Below are 21,615 nucleotides of genomic sequence, written 5' to 3' on the forward strand. Positions count from 1 at the left end.
AGTTAATACATCAGTTGTTAAATTATTCAGAATGGCTGTCTTCGTCATCAGAAATTGGGATAATAGAACGATCCTGGACAATTCCAGTTGGAGTCTTGGTAAATTGGCGGAGTGCATCTGGGTCAAGCTCTTCCATAGCCTCCAGTGTCTCCAGATGAGGCAAGACAGTCTCCCAGATACGGTTCTCACGAATCATCTCAATAACAGCATCGATTTCTGGTTTCATGTAGCGATCTTCGTTGAGTGGTCTGAAATATGCAACAGTTAGAGAGTATAACATTCTGCTTCAACATACGGTGCCACAGAACGAACAAGAGTGTAGACTTTGTGAAGTGGAGCAGTGGACATGAGTGGCTTAAGGAACTCAATTCCTTGGCAAGCTGCCAATAGTTCCATGGCAAGAACAGCTTCAACATGTTCAACTACAGTTAGCGCTTTGCGTGCTGCGAACCCTCCCATGCTGACGTGATCCTCCTGAAATTAACTCAATTTTGTTATATTTCTAATTGAATAGTTGTTTCACCTGGTTGCAGCTGGTCGGAATGCTGTCGACCGAAGATGGATGGCATAGAACTTTATTTTCGGACACTGAAAAATTGATTCTTTGGCTTTTCACAAATTCACTGATTTTATGTTTACCCAAACTGGCGGCACACAATTGAACAGTCATGAAACCAGAGTTAAGACCGCCGTCAGGGGTTAAGAATGTTGGAAGACCGCTGAGCTCCTTGTTAACAAGTCTTTCCAAACGACGTTCACTCATTTGAGCCAACTCAGCAACTGCGATAGCCAAGTAGTCAAGTGCTTTGGCTGGGTACTCTCCATGGAAGTTTCCACCACTAATAATTTCCTCTCGGTCAGCAAAAACCAGTGGGTTATCAGTGGCAGAGTTCATTTCAGTGGTGATTATTTCGCGAACAAACTCAATTGTGTCATGTACAACTCCATGCACTTGTGGCACACAGCGGAGAGTATATGCATCTTGAACCTTTCTACAATTGCGATGAGATTCTGAAAAATGATAAGAGATTCAGACAACGAGTAGAATTTTATCAATTACCGGCAATTTGAGATGGGTTTGCTTCGGAGTGAAGAAGAGCACGGAGACGGAGAGCAGATAAATTTTGACCACGATGAGGGCGGATTCTATGAATATCTGGGTCATAAGCTCTGGTGGTTCCTTTCAAAACGTCCAATGACAAAGCAGCAATCACATCTGCCTGTCGAGCAATGTTATTGGCTCTTTCCAGTGCTATAAAGAACTCTTATCACTGAAATCAATACACTTCCAACATACTATAAGCTCCAAGAGCTGTGACCATTTGGGTTCCATTGATCAATGCCAACCCTTCCTTTGGACCTAACTCTAAAGGCTCCAGATTGTTTTTCTTAAGAACTACATCAGCTGGTTGCCATCCAGTAGTTGGACTCCACATCTTTCCTTCTCCAAGAAGACCAAGAGCCAAATGAGCCAATGGACACAAATCTCCAGAACATCCAACGGTTCCTTGTTGTGGAACATAAGAAACACAGAACGCTGAGATCGGAACTTCTATTAAATATCTCAAAAACTCAAAAAAAAACAAACCATTAAACGCAGCAATCATCTTTTTAATGTTAGGGACTGAAATTCCACTGTGACCTTTGGCGAGAATATTGATTCGAAGAGCTAGAAGCATACGAGCTCTGTTTGGAGCAAGTGGCTCTCCATATCCAGTTGCATGAGAGCGAATCAAGTTGAGCTGGAGTTTTTTGAGCTTCTCTGGCGGGATGGTGACATTGGAAAATGTTCCGAAACCAGTGGTTACACCATAAACAGCTAAAAATTGAACATTGACTCTAGAATGAAATGTTGCTTATGAACCTCGATGTTCCGAAGCAATTTTTTCAAGAAACGTTCTTGCTTTTCTGATACGATCCTCTGCTTCCATTGATAGTTGGATAGCACACTCTCCTTTCTCGCATCTAACAAGATCTGCCGGTAGAAGACTGTTTCCGTCAAGAATGATCAGTCTAGTTGGTGGGGCCAGAACCATAGGAGCCAAAGAGTCAGCAAAAGAGACTCTGAAATATATTGGATTTGGATATGAACACTAGCGATGTCTCACTTTCTTCTCCGGTGGTCAATTTTCTCAAGCTCAGCTCTGGCATTGTCGATTTCCTCTTGTTTCTTGGCTTCTTTGGCATCTTCGGTCTCTTCGATAGTGGCGGCTAGAAACATTGAGGTAAAACTTATGAATCTAATGAAAAAGATGTAATTCTTACCAACAATAATGAAATCACTATCCTTTAAAACATCAGAAACCAAGTCTTCTGGATCAAGAAGTGAGTTTCCAATGGTTCGGCGGACTTCGAAGTAATTATCAGCTAGTGGAAGCTTTGGACGAAGGCGACGAAGTTTTTCGACAGATTTCAGAGCCACCTGAAACCAGCAATTATACATTATTCAGATCAGAAAAGGATAGAAAACGATGGCAACTTACAGTGTGGACAGTATCTTCGGGTTTGCATGGAACAACCACACATTCAGTACCAATTTGAACTTGGAGACGCATCTTTTCGCTGCCAGTCGTCGACGACTGTTCAATCAAGAATGAGGTAAGAAGAGGCGGGAACTGTTTAGTCACGTCTTCACAGTCCTCTTCGGGCTGCACCTTTTTACGGCTGTCGACGGTCATCAAAACTGAATAGTCAGTGTTTAGAAGAGGTCGACTACGTTGTTATCACATGGCTCTATAGATGAGATCCAGCAATAAAATAAAACGAGAAATTGGTTGTAACACTGGGATGACGGAGAGAATCGAAACAAGGACAGACAAACTATGCCTTTCAGTGACAGTAATTAAAGCGAGTTTCTCAATTTGTTTCTTTCTCCTCGTGGATCGGTTTGGACGTTTGATTTCTTTCATGCTGCGCAATTTCATTGAAAAGATCAAAAGGAACACGTCGAAATAAAAAAAAACAAAAAAGAAGAACATATCGATGAACTGCCTTTCTCTACGCTCACAGACCAGAAAATGATGTCTTTTCAGGTCCTGAAAAGAAAGTATTATTCAGTATCAGTGATTTTTTTCCACTTTTGACATTTGCGATAATGATGATAACAGGCTCAAGTGACACTCGTTGGTACGAAGTGGGTTGCCGGAATGTGCGGCATAAAAAACTATACAGATAATTTAATCACGAGTAGGTGGAAGTTTTTCGAGCGAGTTATAGGAATGAAAGTATGATTTTGAAGTTTTGCATCTTCTGTGATAAGTTTGTCGGAAAACATTAATTTGTGCAAGTATCCCATGGTATATGGGATGTTCAGTTCGATAAAAGCTAGAAGATCGTAGGTGGATGCTTCAACCATTCGAATTGTTTTTCAATCCCTTGAAACAACCAGTAAATCTTTGTGGCTTTAACTAAGAATCAAAAAAGGTTTGGATTCGTTATTATGCTATAATAGATTTTCCCAACGTTCATAATATAAATCATCGTATTTCATGTCATCCGGGTGACATTGGCAAAATAAATTTTTCAGATATGTTTTGTTCCGAATTACAAGTTTCAGAAACAGTCAGTTTTTGATATAAACTTTACGTCATTGAACTCTGTATCCCACTAACCAGTAATGTCTTTTTATCAATTCAAGCATAACTTCCTCTATGTCAAGACCATCCGATAAGACTACAATGCGCGTTCCCGTCTAGACTTCTTCCATGTCTTAACCTTCTGTTATTATGTTTTCTTGATATTTCCTCACATCTTCTCGGCACTTTACTGCTCATTAATTAGGCCGGTAAAGGGATGAAACATCAAACGAGGGTGCGACATTGATCCGAATTGCGCACTTAAAACTTTTATGATACCTCAACTCAGCAACCAGTCGACCGGATTCGTCTTTCTCATCATCTTAATTTTATTACCACGTGGGGAGAAAGAAGGGATGATTTCATCATATCACTTGACTCGAACAGTCATCGGTTTTGTTTCCTTCAGTTGACTGGTTTCACGAACTGAACAATAAGGTAATTTCAATTGTTTTTTCTTGACAAAAAATAAAGAGGACTGAAGTCAGGCTAGGCTACAGTAAACCAAAAAGCGGAGAGGGTTCGAAAAACAATAAAATAAAAAAGAATAACGTACTCGTTACCAAAGTTAAATCTACTTGCAAACACTTATAGGGGAAGAGAGCAAAGAAAAACAAAGTAGCATTGCAATGACTAGGAATAGATCTAAGACGATCTAGATATTCCAGTGACATTTGTATGGGATTTGGCTAGGGAAAGAATTCAGTTACATTAGAATAAGAGACAAAGAAAATAGAACTTTGAACCGGAGAAGGCTAAAAGTGGATGAAAAAGATAAGAGGTCCAGATGATGGAGTTTAAATGGAGAGCTCAAATTTGACATCGACGTTTGTAGCACGGGCGAGATCAACAATGTTTGAAAGCTTGACGACCATCTTCGCGGCTTCGTCCAAGTTGTCGCATGGAAGAATTCTGAGTTGAGAAGTGGCAATGAGAGCCTTGGCGTCTTCGACCTTTGTTCCTGAAAAAATCATATTTTGGTTTTTGATGTCATCTTATTGAACACTCGTTATCAAACGAATGCAATAAATTGTTTGCAAAACCTGCCCAATTACTTTTTCTATTGTGTACTAACCTTGCAGTCTGACTACAATTGGAATCTTGAGGTCCAACTCTCTGGCAGCTTTAATGATTCCCTGGGCAATCACATCACAACGCATGATTCCTCCGAAGATGTTCACCAGAATGGCCGACACCTTGTCCTTGTCAGCGGTGATGATCTTGAAAGCCTCAGTGACTTGCTCAACAGTGGCACCACCTCCAACGTCGAGGAAGTTGGCTGGCTCTCCTCCGTGCAACTTGATTATGTCCATGGTAGCCATGGCGAGTCCGGCACCGTTGACCATGCATCCGATGGTTCCATCGAGACGAATGTAGTTGAGGTTGGCAGCAGCGGCACGGATCTGAATATCAAGAATTTGACTGAGTAGTTGAAAAAATATTGTGACGCGAATGATGGTATTTCATCTTTTTAACTATTGTTTATTTCTTGTAAAGTTATTGAAGAAGGTGTTCAAAACATGAACACTTGCATCTCCCTTAATAAGGATATCTACCAAACTTTAACAATCATTCAAAACACTTTTTATCCCACTTTTATGCCTGTCGCAACGATTCCTTCAATGTTCCAATAACCTATGAGTTTTTTCTTTCAAACCACTTCTCTTTCCTTTCAATCGGTGGCTACCCTACTCCGTTGGGAATTCTAGTTTCGCCACTCTTATCTAATTAGTTTTGTTTACTATCTCACCTCGAGCTCATCTTCTTGCTTCTTGTCCTTGAGATCGAAAAGCTTAGTTTGACGGAACTCAGCGTTGGAGTCGAGAAGGAGTTTGCAGTCCATGCAGTAGACATCTCCGTTTACGTCCTCGGCCATTGGGTTGATCTCGACAAGAGTGGCGTCAGATCCCTTGAACATCTTGTACAGCTTCTCGATGATCTCCGAGGCTTGCTGCTCGCAGTCCTTCTTAAATAAACTAGTATTAAGTTTGACATTTGAGCGATTCTCAGATTATTTTGAAAGACTGATGACTAAAAAACATGGAAACTGCGTAATAGTGGTTCCAATCATCAAAACAGATCTAGGCTGCCAAAAGAAACCTGGTTCTTCATTAACCTGATGTATCGAAACAAATAACGTGGAATGCTTCGGGTTTATATTCCTTACCGAGAATCCCATTTTGACAGCGATTTCGTGGGCAAGCTCCTTGGTGATTCCAACATTGACGTCAATCGGCATCTTGACGATAGCATCTGGATTGGTGGCAGCAACCTCTTCAATGTTGACTCCTCCTTGGGATGAAGCAATGACGATTGGTCCGTTGGTGTTACGGTCGAGGGTGATGGAGAAGTAGTATTCGCGACGGGTGAACAGACGTTTGCACACCATAACCTGGAATAAAAGATATAGCATTCTCTCTAATTGGAACGGCCCTCCATTGGAAGCGCCCCTCTAATAGAAGCGTATTCAGAAAGCCACTCAGAAAAACAGGAACGCATCCTCCAATTCAAGAGCATCCGAGCTCCTGAAAATAGCAGGTAAAAAAGTTCTGACTTTATGCGAGAAACTAGACAACAATTTTCTTTTCCATACATTTTCCGCCAGAAAAAAAATATGTTGAAAAAAAAAGCGCCCCTCTAATAGAAGTGCATTCTGGAGTCCACTTTGAAAATTAGAAACGCATGATTTTGAATTGGAGGGAAGACAATAATTGTTTATAAAGCTTTACTTCCCATTTTCATTATAAAGATTCTGTGACAAGAATCCAAACTACAAATCCAGCCCAATGGAAGTCTCTAGATGAGCAGTTTTTATCGTTTTAGAGCATGATACCACCAGTCTCCAACTTTTTCAATATTAACCGGCTATGAGGCATGAACGTAGCCTCTCATGCCACCAGCACGTGAATGTCTACCAGGTTCACGTGAACTGCCGCTTTCTATGTCTGATATAACTATTTTCTGCATTTTCTTACCTCTTCGCACTTCTTTCCACGGTGATCGGTTTGCTTGGTGATCAAGTGAGCTCCAATCATCATACCAGCCTTTTGTTGCACCTCATCTGGGCTGAAATACCATCTTCATTACTTTGCCATTACATTCAAGACTTACGTGAAGACGATTTGCACTCCTCCTTGGAGGCCAGACGAGAAACGTCCTTTTCCACGTCCTCCGGCAAGAACTTGAGCCTTGACGACGTAGTCCTTTCCTCCAATCTTCTTGGCGACGTTATAGGCGGTGTCAGAATCTTGGGCAACTCCAAATGGTGGCACCTTGATCTCGTAGTCTTGAAGAATCTTCATTCCGTGGTGTTCGTGGAGCATGAGAGTTCTGGCGGCTGGTGCCATGAACTTCTGAGAGGTATTGAGGAGTGGCTGACTTATTCTTCCGATCATTTTGCCTGAAAATCACATAAATTTCTACAAGTTTTTCAAGTGGACGAGGAGAAAATCAATAAATAATAATAGAAGAACAAGGAGGATGAAGGTAAATGGCAAAAAAAACGGGGTGACTGGGAAAAAATGGCCCGATGAGTTAGGCGAAAATAAACAAGTGTGTATACACCGAACGCTACGACACATTGCGGACTTTGCCCTCACCCTGGCTGGAGGCTACGCGCAAACTGCACAGAGATAGAGAGGGAGAGAGAGGGAGGGATGATATTCGGGAAGACACTAAACGGTATTGAAAAAAGGTTGCAGGATGTCGAATATAGCCTATGCTCCGGTTCAATCGATAAATTGCAAGCGTGAGACTGAAAACTCCCGCAAACGAAAACGTGGGATGCAAACTGCCCTGTCTCAAAGATCGTCGGCCAGCAACGTGGTTGGCCGAAAAGTGAAGAATAGATTGTTCGCAGAAAAGATAAGGTACAAAGTATCTGTCAATGAGAAAAGCAAGGAAAGTGCAAACAAAAAAGGAACTGATAATATTAATGGGTTTTGTATACGCGGTCAAACGCTACTAATTAGGTTGGCAGTAACTGGTCAAAGGTTGAGTAAAATAGAAAACGGATGTTTGGAATAGGTTGACCAGGTATAATAATTTTAACCAGTTTGTTTCTGAACTTATTTTAAAACGTTATGGGGTCATTACTCTTTCAAAGAATGTTTGTAACTGTTTTGTTTTTAAACAATCGCTATGTCCTACCGATTTTTTGAAGAAAAACTTTAAAGAAGTTGATCGTGAACAACCTGGGGATCTGGACTCTTTGTAGGATAGCGGTAGAACGGCCATTATGTTGCAAAATTTTTCTAAAATTGGTTTGCAGTCTCCTATTGATAAAAATTAAATCAAATACTGATGTGCATCCTTGTCTCATCAAAACAAGAGATTTCCGACGGGCAAAAAAGTTGGATAGAAAAATCGGGGTAAACGAGGAAACAAGGAAGGTTTTTTTCTCTTTTTCTCTCTATCTTTCTTTCTCATTTCCTCTCCGTCCACACCACTCTAGGACATAGACAACTGCGGATCAATCGAAAGATGCTGGGGGCCTTCTGCGTGTAGTGTGCATCAACGTTGTTGTGTGCCTCTGGCATGCCGTTCCAACGTGAGACACACTACACTATTCACTCTCGTCGAGTTTTCTTCGACTCTCTTTCTCCCCGACAAACAGAGAGAAGAAGAAAATGAAGAAGTAGAAGATGAGTGAAGAGAAACCAAAGGCTTTTTTTCGCTCCGGGCGAGAAAAAACCGAGAGAAAAAGAAAAGAGTTTGGATAAGTGGGTGGATAGAAAATACGTCATATTTCATCGTTTGATTTCATCAGGTAAAGATGATCTTTGAAGAGAGAGAGACTGTCTGGCAATATGGTGTATGCAGATTGTAATCTTTTTATGTTGAAAGAAAGAGGAATTGTACAGTTTTTGGTTTCGAACAATTACTGAGAAAGAAAAACAGAAGTCGGTTCCGAATTATTTTCTATAGTTGGAGCATATGAAAACATGTACAAACTCGGCTTCTAAAGTAATATAATTTAAAAATACAAATGCGGTGAAGATTTAGAAAAAAACATAAAAACAGTTCAATAAACTCTTTTTAAAATATACCCTTTTTTTTAATACTTTTCGAAAAACAAAAAGTGTCAAACCAAACTAATTCATCTCGCTTTATTGACGTGAATTCGGCGAAGGCCTAAATAATGTAAAACTTCAAAAGAGTTGTTCTTTTTTCTGAGATGGTGGCATCAAAGTCTTTCTTGATATCATTTCGAATTTTCAATTTTTCAAATTCTGGATCGCGTCACAGAATAACCCTTGTTGGTTCATCAGTTTTTTAGAAACTCATCAAATAAGCAAAAATAACTTTTATAGGAGGGAGCCCTCGAAACAAATTTGATATAAGTAATTTATTTTGGTATATCATTCTCAGAACCTTCCAAGACAAGTATGAAAATTACAGGAATTTTTTTTTAATATATGAAAGAATCATACCCACATATTTGATATATACTGTATTTTGCATGTATTGCATGTGCTCCAGATGTAATTACCGAAAAATAGTCGGCATGTTCAGAATTTTGGATTTCTCGACATAAACTTAGATTTTGAAAAGTCCCAAAACAAAAACAAAATACATACGTAAACATAAGTTGAATAAAACCCTTTCGAAAAATATAAATATCACGTGGTTAAAATGACACGAGAAACATTTTACCGTGTCGTCATATTCCAGAAATGACAGAAATATCACCAATTTTGCTGCTGCTACGTAATTTGTATTGTATTTCTTATCACACAAGAACACGCTGTAGGGGAGAAAGTAGAGGTTGTAATGTCTGTAAGGTATTAACAACCTACGGTCAACATTATTCTGTGTATACATATTTTTGTTTGATATTTGTTTCAGTTTTCACATTTCTAGAATACAACGTTGAGTTATTTCATAATGCTAGACAAGGTTAGAAACTTTATTTTATTCTACTTTTGCAGTTTATTTTTCATATTCTATTTGTAAGTTTAGCTTGATTCTTTTCCCACTAATGTCTCTTAGAAAGTTCATTCCCATAACACGGATTCAACGTTTTACGCAAATCTCTTAGAAAATCCAATTCACATTCTCACCGATTCTTGATTGGATCGCACGGAGGGCAATTGGGTGTCACCTTATATTTTGGCCGCAATTTTCCGGACAATAAGTCGTTCTGTACGTCTTTTACAAATCCACTCTGCCTCGCGCCAATGATAAAAGATGACGTTGTGTTCGCGGAGAGACAAGATGTTGAATGGGACGTGTATATATCCCGGGAAAAAGATTTAGGTCAACAGCAACAGCCACTCTGTCCTTGTAAATCCGATCGGCCCGAAGACATCGACGGCACTATTCACAGATTTCACTGCCTGTTTCAAACACTCAGATCATTGCACTTCTCCTACTTTAGTCATTTTGAATGTTCGGAGTTCAGAATTGATGTCTTATAAAAACAAAACTATTAACATAGCTGACTGCCGCTAGAGATGTCAATCAATTTAATTTCAATACTTGTTGTCTTTCCATTAATTTCCAATTCTTTAATATAGTAACCAAATACTCAAAACTCATTTTTCAGTAACATGTCCCTCCAAGAAAAGTTCGACGCCGCTGTGGAAATTATTCAAAAACTTCCAAAGACCGGTATGTTGCATTTTTTCTGTCACGAAACTGACATCATACTCTTTATTCTTTGAGAGCAATTTCCGTTATATATTCTTAATTACAGGACCAGTCAGCACCAGCAACGACCAAAAGCTCACTTTCTACTCTCTCTTCAAACAGGCTACAATCGGAGATGTGAACACCGATAGACCAGGAATTTTCTCAATCATTGAGAGAAAGAAGTGGTAAGTGTGGTTCATTGTTTCAACGTCACTTCCTTCCACTTGAAAGTCTCAATATGGGGAATTCCTTTTTTCGTTGACAAACGAAAATGAGTCACGTGGCGTGTTGTATTGCATCAGAATAGTTTGTGTTGTGTGATGATTTTTTGACCAACGTTGTATCTATCTGCTGCCAAACTTGCTGTGAAGTCTGCAAACGCTATCATCAATTTTGCCGAAAATGGTGCCACTAAAGAGAAATAAAGCGAACGGATGATGGAACCGTTTTCGATAAAAAAGGAGCAACCATATTTTATGGCTCTTGATTTCTGATAAGTGATCAACAATCTTGTCAATGTCTTAATCAAGAAAAATGATCAAACAAGCAAAACTTCTTTCAAAAATTAAACATATCAGTTCCTGTACATCATTTTCAACCCTGAATTACATTTCTCTTTTTCAGGGACTCATGGAAGGAGTTGGAAGGAGTATCTCAAGACGAGGCTAAGGAACGCTACATCAAAGCTCTTAACGACATGTTCGACAAAATCGCTGAGGTACGTTAATTGGTTTGGCGGCAAACGTTTGATGTCGGCTACTAGTAGTAACAAGTGCTAATAGTAGTAAATAACATTAACTTTATGTTATCTAAACTTTAATTTTCAGGAGCTCGATGTTGCTTCCTGGCTTGAACAGATCGACCCAGTAATCAAAACAAATCTCGCTCTTATCGGAAAGTAAATTGCAATTTGATCTGAAAAATGTCAAGAATTGAACAATACAAAATTATTTTATTGCTAACTTAAACATTATTGAATGAAACTTTGATAAAATAAATCACCATTATCATTTTTAGAGGAGGAAAATCGGAAGTCGAGAAACCCGATGTATAAATTAAATGAATTCGGAATACAGAAGAGATCAATCATCAACAGAGATAAAGAATCAGAAAGCGCTTGGAGTATATTGGGTATAGTGATAGAGGTATGTATATCATGTTGCTATAGGAAATAATAGTTTCCGGTGAAAGTTGGGTTTAACATTAACGCTAAAAATTATAATGATATTTATCATAGTCGTTCTTTTTTATCCATCTCTTCTCTTCTCTTATCTTCTTGATAAGCAAAAAATTGGAACGTGCGGAATACCACATGCAGGAATATGCAATTGATGATGATGACTAAAGCCATAGCAGCCATCACACCCAGAGTAACCAGAACCGCAGCTGAAAAGAAATAAATAACTGGTGAATACATATTTTAAACGTACTTGTGAAACTTTCTCTCGATCGGAAATGGTACTCATCAGGGTTTGTGCGAAGTGCTTTGACATTTTCCAAAATATTCCTGTAATTTTCATGATAACTTGTGTAGTTTCCTTCCTACTATCGACTCACCTGGAAACATCACTTGTTCCTTTCAGCATATGGTACACGAAAACCAGGAACAAGATGACCATACCAAAATTCCAGATTGTCTGCAACGGAAAATGTAATTATAGGTTCAAAAATTGAAAAAAGAAACAAAAATTATACGTTGTAGAACAAGTAGGGTTTCAGTAGTCCTGAGCGTTGTTTTGAGACACCACAAAGCAAAGTAACCAGAGAGATACCGTCAAAAATAAGTAGGAACGCTTCGAGATATCCTGTAAATAAGAGGACATAATAACAAATAACAGGAGAACATAGTAATAAAAACCTTTTTAAAAAGAGAAATGAAATTACTAACCATTAAGACCGAGTTTAGATATTCCCATGAAGTATAAGACAATATTGATGATGAATCCTATTATGGCAAATATTGCAACTGTTCGGCAGGCTTTCTGAAAATTAAGAATTTACTCATCAGGTCCCCAGCCTGTGACTTACTCGAATATGACAAGTGTTGCAGCAGTAATGACTAGGTGGAATTGGGTCTTCAGTGAATCCAAGACTCACAACAGTTTCTCTTTGTGGTGTTTTCATTACTCCATTTCCGTTTTCATTTCCATTTGCATCTGGAAACAAAACAGTGTAATAGAAGGGGTCACGGAAGTAGATGATTTTGAAGTCTTGATTCATGTGAAGGATTTGTAAGTGAACAACTTTTTGGAAAAGAAAGAAGACTCAAAGAAGTTTAGGAAAAAAACGTACACTGTCGAAAATTGAATCTTTTCTTTTTGACACAGAAAAAAGATGTCAATTTCACATCAGTTCATCTTCAGAAACATTTTGTTGGACACTTCAACTTACAATGGGGAATTTTGATTATTGGACTGTCAGGATTATCCGATTCAAGTACAACAGAATACGGTTCGAAATTCATCAGACACAGGATTGCGGCTGTTGAAGTAAACGAAAGAAAAAAAACACGAACTACTCCGAAAGACCCCACCGTCAAACGGAGAATTATGTATTCCGGTATAGCGTGATGAAGATATCAGAGTTACTAGCTATCAGAATACTTGAATATTCTAGTGTATTCAGATTCTAGTGCGCAGATTCTCAATAATCCTGAAGTTTTATTCGGGCAGTGATTTTCGAGGTGAGGAAAATATGGATTTGCGTGTGCTTTGTTGTGAGGCATCGTCTCAGTTGAGAAACGCATAAATCACTGCCATTCAGACAGCTTCTATTTTCTTTTCATCGTCAGCAGATTGACGTTCCAGCACAGGTGATGATAGAAAGCATAAAAACGGAAGTGTAAAACAACATATTAATATCAAAAAGCAACAAATGCTACTATTTTCTCTCCATTGTAACTTCGATAATACTCTAGAACGAATTCAAACTTTTCCTCTCATTTACTGAGTTCTCTCCAACTAATACACTTTCTAATTCCCCCAACTATAATGACTCGTGCTTCCAACTTCCTCCTGGTACTTTTCACGCCCTTATCACTTGATAGGTGGCTCCCATTAACCGATATTTATGTGGTCTCATTCGTTTTGCCAGGTGGAAAATCAGTTGGGTGAGTAGATGTGTAATGAGAAGAATGAGAGGATATTGGGGTAGGTGAGAGCAAATAAAAACAGGAGAGAATCCATTTATCATTCGGAAGCCTTTTTGTTGATAAGAGTTTACACATTAGAGCTTGAAAATGAGTGATTATGATTGCGGAAAGTGAGAAAGAGATTGAGCTCGTGATATTGATATTGGCGGCCAAAACAATTCATGAGAAATGTGTATCGAGAATATCTGGGAAAAGTGAAGAAAGCTAGGAACCGCAATAAAAGCCCAAAATTTGCACTGACCTCTTCCATATTTCAAAAAGTTTCCGCCAATACCAAGGGACCCCCAATAGAAAGAAAAGTGAACCGGAAAGTATCAGGTTACCTGGTGGGAGAAGAACAACAAGTGAGAAAAACCACTTGTTCAAAAAGATCAAAGAAGTTGTTTAGAGTTGAGACACAAAGTAATGTGAACAAATCCTAAGAATGTGTTCTACAATCAACAGGCTTTGAAGACAGATTAAATGATGTTTTCGAGGTATTTTTTGGATTTAGATTTTGGAAATAAGAAGGAAAACGAACGGATTTTAGTGAGGATTTCAAAAAACATACTAAATATAAATCTAACATAAATATGACTACATATAGATTCCCGACAACCAGTGAGAAGTTTGAGGGTCAGTTACATAACTCATTAGTATTACCTTTAAGCACGATGATGCCGGGAATTGAATGAATATTATATTTTTTCTTCATCAATAGCTTTGGCATACTAGCCGAACGCTTCATGTCGTTGTCATCTCGCATTATTTTCTTTATTCTTCTTTTCGTTCCTCTGTTCCTATTTTCACTTTACACTTCGTTCCTTTATATTCAAGAAGAGATACCTAATATGGAATAGCACAGAATAGAACGTGGAACGTTGCAAGCGTCTTCTCTTTTTGAACGAAGCGAACACAGACAGAGAAAACGAATTTTTTGAGCTTCTTCGCTTCAATCCTTCGTGTGAGTGCCGAAAACAACAGTTGATCCAAAGATTTCTTTCATGGTGTCAATGTGATTTAGAAAGTGTGTGACAAGAAGGAGAATGAATAGAATAGAATACGTTCGTAGATAGGAATTCAGGAATTTCGAGTCGCATTCTCTATTTGTGAAATTCAATTGTCACTTCACCCTTCACTTACACGAGATTCCGTTTTGAAACATTTTGTTCTATTTGCTTTCCGATCAAACAAAAAAGTCCTTAAAGAATTTTCTCAAAAAAAAGGACTAAAAGTGTATCAATCATCTAGATTTCTAGGAAGGCTCATTTTCAGGAACTACAAGGTTATGAACTAAAAACAAATAGAGCCAAATTTTCAGGTAAAAATGAATTTATTTACTTCATCTGTTGAAACATCATTGTTCAAATGCTGAGTATCATTCAAATTTCTTTTTCAATAGATGTCCTTATTATTAGTTTCCTGATTTCACACCCATGGGTAAGTAGATTTCCTGGTACTTAACTCTCTCCCCCATCCCCTTTTCATTGTCCTCCACCCACCCACATCTTCAAAACTAATTCAATAGGTTTCCACTTGTTAACCGCTAATCGACCTCGCAGATGACACAGGAGCAAAATGATCCATCATCGTCCGACAAGGTCCCTTTACGTCGGTCTTGTCGGGACGGAATCTTATGTTTGTTTTAAACCGAGATTCATACTTTTCCATTCGTCACTGATCCGATAAGAGAGTACAAATCGGAAGAGAAAAGAGATAGATATTGTTATCACATGAAAAAAAGAGAATATCGGTGTACATGTGCGTGTGAGGTTGAGAAGTTTTTGGTTCACAGAAATTGGTGAGTTGGGCGAGATTTTGATGAAAAGGATAAGCGGTATGCAACAGCAGCTGCTTTGAAGCAGGAATCAATTTCATGAAAAAATTGGAACGATCAAGGAACTTTCGGTTATAAATCAAGATGCGGAACTAGAAGTTTTCCGATTATTGAAACCAAATGTGTGAATAGAAAAATGTAGTGAATTTATTTTCAGCATGAGCATGCTTCAAGTTTCAAAAAAGTTTTGAGAAAGCTTATGTTTTTATTCGGGAAGTTGCACTAAAGAATGTTTTACTGTTACGAAAAAAAGTACTTACGTGATCTCAAAGAAGTCTGTCTTGGTTGTCGTGGAGTTCTGCTTGATGAAGGCATCAATGTATTCCCATAAGTTACAGTTCTTGGTGGTGGTGTAGGCTTGGGTGCGGACAAAATCTCCTCTGATATCTCATCTCGGTCTTTAGTCCTTTCAATTCGAATAGATGGAATCTGGGCCACAGTTGGAGCAGGAACTGGAGTAGGGCATGGTTGTGTTCTCGCATTACGCGCCATTTGAACTGAACAGATATCAGTTAGGGGTGTGGCCTCTTTTGTCCGGAGGGACAGACGGATATCAGAAGAGGAGGAGTGCGAATAAATGCCCCTACCACAGGCAGCTCAAACTAATTGTCTTACACCAACACGACTGCTGTCACTATCGGCGCTTTTCACTAAACGATGAGCACCTCGTTGGGGCTTGATACCAGAAACAAAATAAAAACAAAATCTCTCTTTCTTTTTCTCCCCACCCTTTTTTCTCATCTCGCCCGTCACGGAGGGCCACGGGAAGGTGAGAAGAGAATGATTTATGAAGTTTATAGTAATGGATAGGGAGAAAAGAGTCCAGATTTTTATACCTGCACTTATATTTGAATTCAAGCTTTCTCTCAAAAAAAAATCTTCAAGGGAAAAACAGAAACAAAAAAGTTCGTGTGTCAAAGCAAGATGTCAAAAATAACCAAAACATTTGAGACAGGTGGCGAACTAACTGACGGAATGTTTAAAAAATTTGGAAAAAAACTAGAGCATTTCAAATCAACCTACAATTGAGAAAACGTAAAAACAAACCATGAAGAGATTGGGAATTACTGAACAATCTGTTGCAAATATTGTATGTCTTCTATTTCAATGAAATCTCTCGAATTTCAAAAATCGAAAATAATATATAAATATGCTTAGGTGTTCATTCAATTCATTTTTCGTTTTCTGTTCTGACTTTATGATCAAACTTTATGGTCAGCCCGGGGAGACGGAGTCGTTAAAATAAAAATATCTCCGATGCTACGATTTCGAACGTGAGCATCCAAGCAGCACAAGTGATCAGGAAAATTTATCATCAGTTGTGTCTCAAAACAATTCTGGATGATTTCCCTTAATTTGAATTGCTTCCACTCATGGACCATTGATGACTGTGATAACTGAAAGTTATTTGAACAGAGTAAGGCGCATCTAAAACTACGCAAAACAAAGAATTCAAGTTTTGATTGTGACCTGCTCTGGTTTATGCTCCGCCAGGAAAAATCTGATGCAATCGTAGAGAAAAAGGTTCCGTCGAAAAATCAACAGAACAAAACGTTTTTTTTGCAGGTATCCCTCATTCTTTGCCTCCACAATCTACAGATTTGCTGATGAGTAGTGAATATTCATAAACAAAGACTGTCTGGAGCTCTTTCTGCTACATTGCAAAAATATTTAATGCAGCCGAATTTGGACCACTATCAACGCGGGAGCGCCATGACCAAAAAAGTTTACGTGAACAGAACTACAGGCACAAAGGCATTCATTTCCTTCTTTATCAACATTCAAAATTGCGATCGCCAACACAGAAATGTTTCTGAGAGTTACGTTTTCTTGGATGAAAATGGTATCATTTGAAATAAACTGTTCGATTCTTTGTTTTAGTTGCAGCCAAAAAGACATATGTGCATTATTTTTTGGAGAGAGACGCAATGTCGCATATGTTTGGACTGTTTTCTCGCAGTCTTCTGAGTTCCTGTCTTTTTCTGAACATTTTATTTGAGTTTCTTTGTTTTTCTTAATTTTATCCTATAAAATTGAATAATTTTAGGTTAAATGTTTGAAGAAGATTATTCTAGCGATATTCTGCAAGCGTTAACCAATGAATTTGTCAAAGATCTTCCTTCTGACTTTTTGCAAAAACTAGAAAACATTGATCACATTGATATTTCAACTGCATTGAACGAAGTTGATTCATCCGAATTTCACAGTCACTCAATTGATTCTTCAACTCGTCCTGCTGGAGCAACGGATCTTTATGCTCTCAGTGAATCCGAAGCATATCAAGTCTCATCAAGATCTGATGTGCACACAATTCCTCAGGAGTTGCCGATAACTGAAAGATACAACAAAGAATGTCACTGTTTTGACTGCCAAAATGCTTTTGCTCAGTTTAATGTGAAAATTCCAGCAATTCCATGTCTTCCATCTGCAGTTACAGATAATCGCACTTTCATTCCATCAGTGAGTCTATTCTCAAAAGAAGTACCATACATTATCTGTTTTCAGACACAAAATAGATGGAATACTACATTTGAATTTTCTACCTTTAACAGATCTCCAATACTTGCAGTACCAAATAATTTGAAACTGAATACGAAATGTGAGTATATAAATTCAAAATTTTGTGAAAAAAACGAACTAAGTTGCCAACACACATTCAAACACTATAAAAAATAGTTAGCATAATTTGTTAACCGTTTCAGACAACAATTTCAAACCCGAAGATTTCTCTGCTCATCCCCAAACCCTCAAAGAAGCGACCAAAATGTTGACAGCTGAAATTCCAGAAGGAGTCAAAGTTAACACCGAATATATATCGAAAACTATGAGAGAGTGGCTTTGGGTGTCAAAGATATCTAAAGATACATTTATAACCAACATTTTGGAATGCAATTCAACCACTTACACACGATACCTACACTTGCCACCATCTTTTGAAGAAATGGATAAATTCAGTTACCAACGAGAACTTTATCGAGTGTTGTACAATTGGATATCGTTTCCAGAAGAAGTGAAACATCAAATAATTAAACTGAAAATTCTTGACCAAAGGTGAGATCATCCAACTACGCATCAAACTATTTTAATGCTTTCAGAGAAAAACGAGCATATCAGATACTGAATTACTCTAAACTCGCCGGAGCTCAAAAGACTGATCTGTTGAAAATCTTTAAAGAACGTTGTAAAAAAAGAATACCAAATTTTGAGGAAACGTTCCGCATCTCGAAAAAATTGAATGCATCATATAAAGATGTCCTTTTGTTTTTCAAAAGCGAACGTGCCAAAATAACAAGGAAACGATCGCGACAAAAATAAATATTTTCCTGTAAATACCATTTTATTAATCGTTTATTTCTTATGTACATAATTTTCTGAATACTTTCCATATTAAAATACTTCTGCATATATATTGCTATGATCTAGAAAAAAACTTGACCTCTGCTTATTAATACTGGCATTCTTGTTGATTCTCATGTGTTGCACCCAATTGTTTTATTCTATAATGAGCGTGTCGGAAAAATGTGGGTAAGAAAGAAAATGTTGATAATTATGAGAAACGGCGAAAGAATAGAAGTTGAAAAATACAGAAAGATGGAATATACAGAAGCTACAGATGTGGCATCCCAGAAATACACATTGAAAATACAACTTGATGGAAAGCATCAAAAACATTATTAAATCCCTTGCATTGTACGAACATGAAAAATGATCAGCCTTGGAGGAGGAGCTCAGAAGAAAAGACGAGAGCGAGTGTCGTTCCAGTCGAAGAATGATTGTGGACGTGGTTGGTAGGTGTACTGTAATAAAAGAATTTAGGTTTACAATGATAAAACCAAATAATTGGTTTTCTTTCCAAAAAATCTTGAAAAGGCGTATAGAACTCAAACGGAGCGCCCAAAAACTTCAAAATCTGAGAAATCCGATTTTACTAATGAAAACCAAGTTTTGAAACTATCGCGTAGTTTTTTTTGTAATGATTTCTTTTTTGTCTGTTTCTAGTTATACAACCACAAAATCAACATACTGGTCTGAAGTGGATGATTCTCTCTGTGATGAAGACGCGGATACTGTTATCTGGAACAGCTGCTACTGCCTTGTCCACAACAGACACATCACTGAGACGAGCAATCTTCTTGAAAATCGGATCGATATCAACAGTACTGTAAATATATTCCTTCTGTTCCATTGAACAGTGTTTTATTGTCACTAACGCGTACGCCTGCGAATGAAGCAGGTAAGCAAGATCGATCAGCGACTCAGTGTCGTACGGCTCATTCTTGAAGTCATCTGATAACAAACTGAACGTTTACAGAATTACAACTGGAATATCTTACCGCTTTTCAAGTATTTCTTGATTTCTTGCTTAACCCATGGAAACATAAGGCGATCCGAGAAGTAGACGAGCGGAGAGATGTTGTACCCTGAGAGACATTTTTTACTTTTCTTTTTGATCTGTGCACTTTCCGATAACAGCCAAAACCGGAAAAATGCTTCCACATAAACTAGAGAACGGTGTAAACTTACGATTGATAGTGCGGTCGAACTCAAATCCTTCCGGGCACACGTATGACAGAAACGTGACAAGTTCTTCGGTGAAGACGTCGTCAAAATTCACCCTCTCCGATAAGTTCTCGCTGTATGATCCGGTACGGAGGCTGAAAAAAATAGTGAATTTTGTAATGAGAAATTTACGAATTTGAATGTTTGGCTCATTTTTTCTAAGATTGGTGGTTTCTGAAGTACATTTGGATCCTTACACGGAATTTCTCTAACAAATTACATATAGATTTTAAAAAATCAAGGAAAAGTACATCCGCCAAGACAGTAATTCTGTAACTTTTTCGGTTACAAAAGACATTTTCATAGTTTTTTTGAGCCAGGAGTGAAACATTGTATTTTTTAAAACCTGGAATATACTAGAACACTTACACATGGAAATATTCCGATAGTTCGGCCAAATAGTTGAGGTTGACATAGAGAGCATCCGATTGTGTGTTGATTTGGAATCTTCGAAGTACAGTCGCTGTTCTGAACAGATTGATTTTCCCTTGAAGAGCATCTGGAATCGGTTGGTGTTGGACGGCCGTCATTCGTCTCTGAAAATTGTTTTGGTTACGGCTTTTTTGAACTGAGAAGTTAAAACAATAACTTTGTCGAAAAGACTAGGGTTTTGTCACGGCGTATAAATTGTTCTATTAAACAGAGTGCAAGTTGTATATGCTCAATAAAATTTTATGAAGAAAACTTTTAAAAACTTTAGAACCATCCATTTTTTTGAAGAAAAAAGCAGTAGTGAATCCATCGGCAGATCAACAATAAATCAGGAGTGACGTGGTTCAAAATACTATAGAGAAACAATATTTTTCTCAGAATAATTTATTGTTCTTAACCTTCTATGAGCAAAGGAGAAAGAATAAAATAAAGGCTTTGGCCCCTACTTATGCCTAAAATGCATTCATGTCTACACAATGGGGGATCGATACGGGGACTGGCGCTCTCAAGAAAAATGGGCCTTCCAAAAAAAGATGAAAAAATAGATTTTATTAAGTAGATGACGTTCTCTATTTCATCTATACTAGCTAGTTTGAGATGAGATGAATTGAGACAGCAGTTCAAACAGCATCAAATCAATGGTTTTCAAAAAACCGGAGAACCTCAAAGTGTAAAAGCAGTTGACACCACAGATAATCTTCCGGGGTAGAAAAAACACACACTCATCAGGTCACATGAAAATATTGTCTCTATTTTTGTGGTGAGAACAATAAATCTAGATGACAATCAATTGTGTTTGTGACTATGATAAGAGAAGGAGACAATGGACCAAAAACAAAACAATGCGGCAAGTTCGAAGTTCAAACGGGGCTACTACGCTTCTTTTAATAATTATACACGAATCATACAAGAAGACATTTTGAAAAATATGTTTATAGTAAACACAGTTATATTTTGATCATTTTGTTTTGATCTCATGCACTGAAATTCTTTTCTGTTATATACCCTTATCGCGACTACCAATTTGTGGCGTTTCGCCGCCAATTCTTCACGCGCTCGTACACGCAGACTGTTAGAGCGAAAACAGTGGAGAAATATGCTGCAACATCTTCAACCACTCTCCATTTCTGATTTATAGTTTTTCTCGGGAGAGTCTAGCAACCCAGGTGGTCAGAAAACGAGTGAAAATGTTCAGAAAAGAACAGGAACTAGGTATCAGTTATTACCACCTACGACTTTTTCTTAAAAGATGATATTTTCCTTCACTCAAAAAGTGATAGCGCTTTGACACTAACAAACAATATGACGGATGATAGAACAATGAACAACAGATGGCTGGGTGCGACACAAAACAGCTGAGCGAATCATTACAGTCAATTTGAATTGAATCTTCCCGCCCGAAGAACAAGAAAACTAGATTTTGTCGAGGTTTGAGAGAAGAGTGAAAG

At 38.0% G+C, this 21,615-nt stretch overlaps 7 protein-coding genes across 7 annotated transcripts; 3 read left to right on the plus strand and 4 right to left on the minus strand.

Annotated features, from left to right (window-relative positions):
* Positions 1 to 22: 22 nt before the first annotated feature.
* GCK72_023663 (uncharacterized protein) lies at positions 23 to 2,678 on the minus strand (the record flags this gene model as incomplete). Its single annotated transcript, XM_003109671.2, has 11 exons — positions 23 to 248; positions 296 to 474; positions 524 to 588; positions 640 to 1,011; positions 1,061 to 1,252; positions 1,298 to 1,537; positions 1,589 to 1,819; positions 1,865 to 2,064; positions 2,109 to 2,211; positions 2,266 to 2,422; positions 2,484 to 2,678. The coding sequence occupies 11 exons, from the start codon at positions 2,676 to 2,678 to the stop codon at positions 23 to 25; spliced, it is 2,160 nt and encodes a 719-aa protein (XP_003109719.1).
* Positions 2,274 to 4,952, plus strand: GCK72_023664 (uncharacterized protein; the record flags this gene model as incomplete). The annotated part of the gene is made up of 3 exons (XM_053735498.1): positions 2,274 to 2,325; positions 2,451 to 2,598; positions 4,658 to 4,952. The coding sequence occupies 3 exons, from the start codon at positions 2,274 to 2,276 to the stop codon at positions 4,950 to 4,952; spliced, it is 495 nt and encodes a 164-aa protein (XP_053579064.1).
* Positions 4,373 to 6,970, minus strand: GCK72_023665 (uncharacterized protein; the record flags this gene model as incomplete). Its single annotated transcript, XM_053735499.1, has 6 exons — positions 4,373 to 4,536; positions 4,651 to 4,978; positions 5,326 to 5,541; positions 5,743 to 5,967; positions 6,551 to 6,641; positions 6,687 to 6,970. The coding sequence occupies 6 exons, from the start codon at positions 6,968 to 6,970 to the stop codon at positions 4,373 to 4,375; spliced, it is 1,308 nt and encodes a 435-aa protein (XP_053579065.1).
* A 3,156-nt stretch (positions 6,971 to 10,126) lies between these two features.
* On the plus strand, positions 10,127 to 11,110 carry GCK72_023666 (uncharacterized protein; the record flags this gene model as incomplete). Its single annotated transcript, XM_003109594.2, has 4 exons — positions 10,127 to 10,187; positions 10,273 to 10,393; positions 10,833 to 10,926; positions 11,036 to 11,110. The coding sequence occupies 4 exons, from the start codon at positions 10,127 to 10,129 to the stop codon at positions 11,108 to 11,110; spliced, it is 351 nt and encodes a 116-aa protein (XP_003109642.2).
* A 329-nt stretch (positions 11,111 to 11,439) lies between these two features.
* GCK72_023667 (uncharacterized protein) lies at positions 11,440 to 15,667 on the minus strand (the record flags this gene model as incomplete). Its single annotated transcript, XM_003109444.2, has 7 exons — positions 11,440 to 11,594; positions 11,639 to 11,715; positions 11,766 to 11,845; positions 11,904 to 12,013; positions 12,097 to 12,190; positions 12,237 to 12,364; positions 15,436 to 15,667. 7 exons carry the CDS (start codon positions 15,665 to 15,667, stop codon positions 11,440 to 11,442), a joined length of 876 nt encoding a protein of 291 aa, XP_003109492.2.
* Positions 15,668 to 17,227: 1,560 nt separating this feature from the next.
* GCK72_023668 (uncharacterized protein) lies at positions 17,228 to 18,230 on the plus strand (the record flags this gene model as incomplete). Its single annotated transcript, XM_053735500.1, has 3 exons — positions 17,228 to 17,635; positions 17,681 to 17,774; positions 17,878 to 18,230. The coding sequence occupies 3 exons, from the start codon at positions 17,228 to 17,230 to the stop codon at positions 18,228 to 18,230; spliced, it is 855 nt and encodes a 284-aa protein (XP_053579066.1).
* A 673-nt stretch (positions 18,231 to 18,903) lies between these two features.
* On the minus strand, positions 18,904 to 20,265 carry GCK72_023669 (uncharacterized protein; the record flags this gene model as incomplete). The annotated part of the gene is made up of 5 exons (XM_003109454.2): positions 18,904 to 18,972; positions 19,200 to 19,462; positions 19,510 to 19,596; positions 19,700 to 19,830; positions 20,105 to 20,265. 5 exons carry the CDS (start codon positions 20,263 to 20,265, stop codon positions 18,904 to 18,906), a joined length of 711 nt encoding a protein of 236 aa, XP_003109502.2.
* Between the last annotated feature and the right edge of the window lie 1,350 nt (positions 20,266 to 21,615).

Source organism: Caenorhabditis remanei, chromosome X, assembly GCF_010183535.1.
Source record: "Caenorhabditis remanei strain PX506 chromosome X, whole genome shotgun sequence".
In the NCBI taxonomy this organism is placed as follows: Eukaryota; Metazoa; Nematoda; class Chromadorea; order Rhabditida; family Rhabditidae; genus Caenorhabditis; species Caenorhabditis remanei.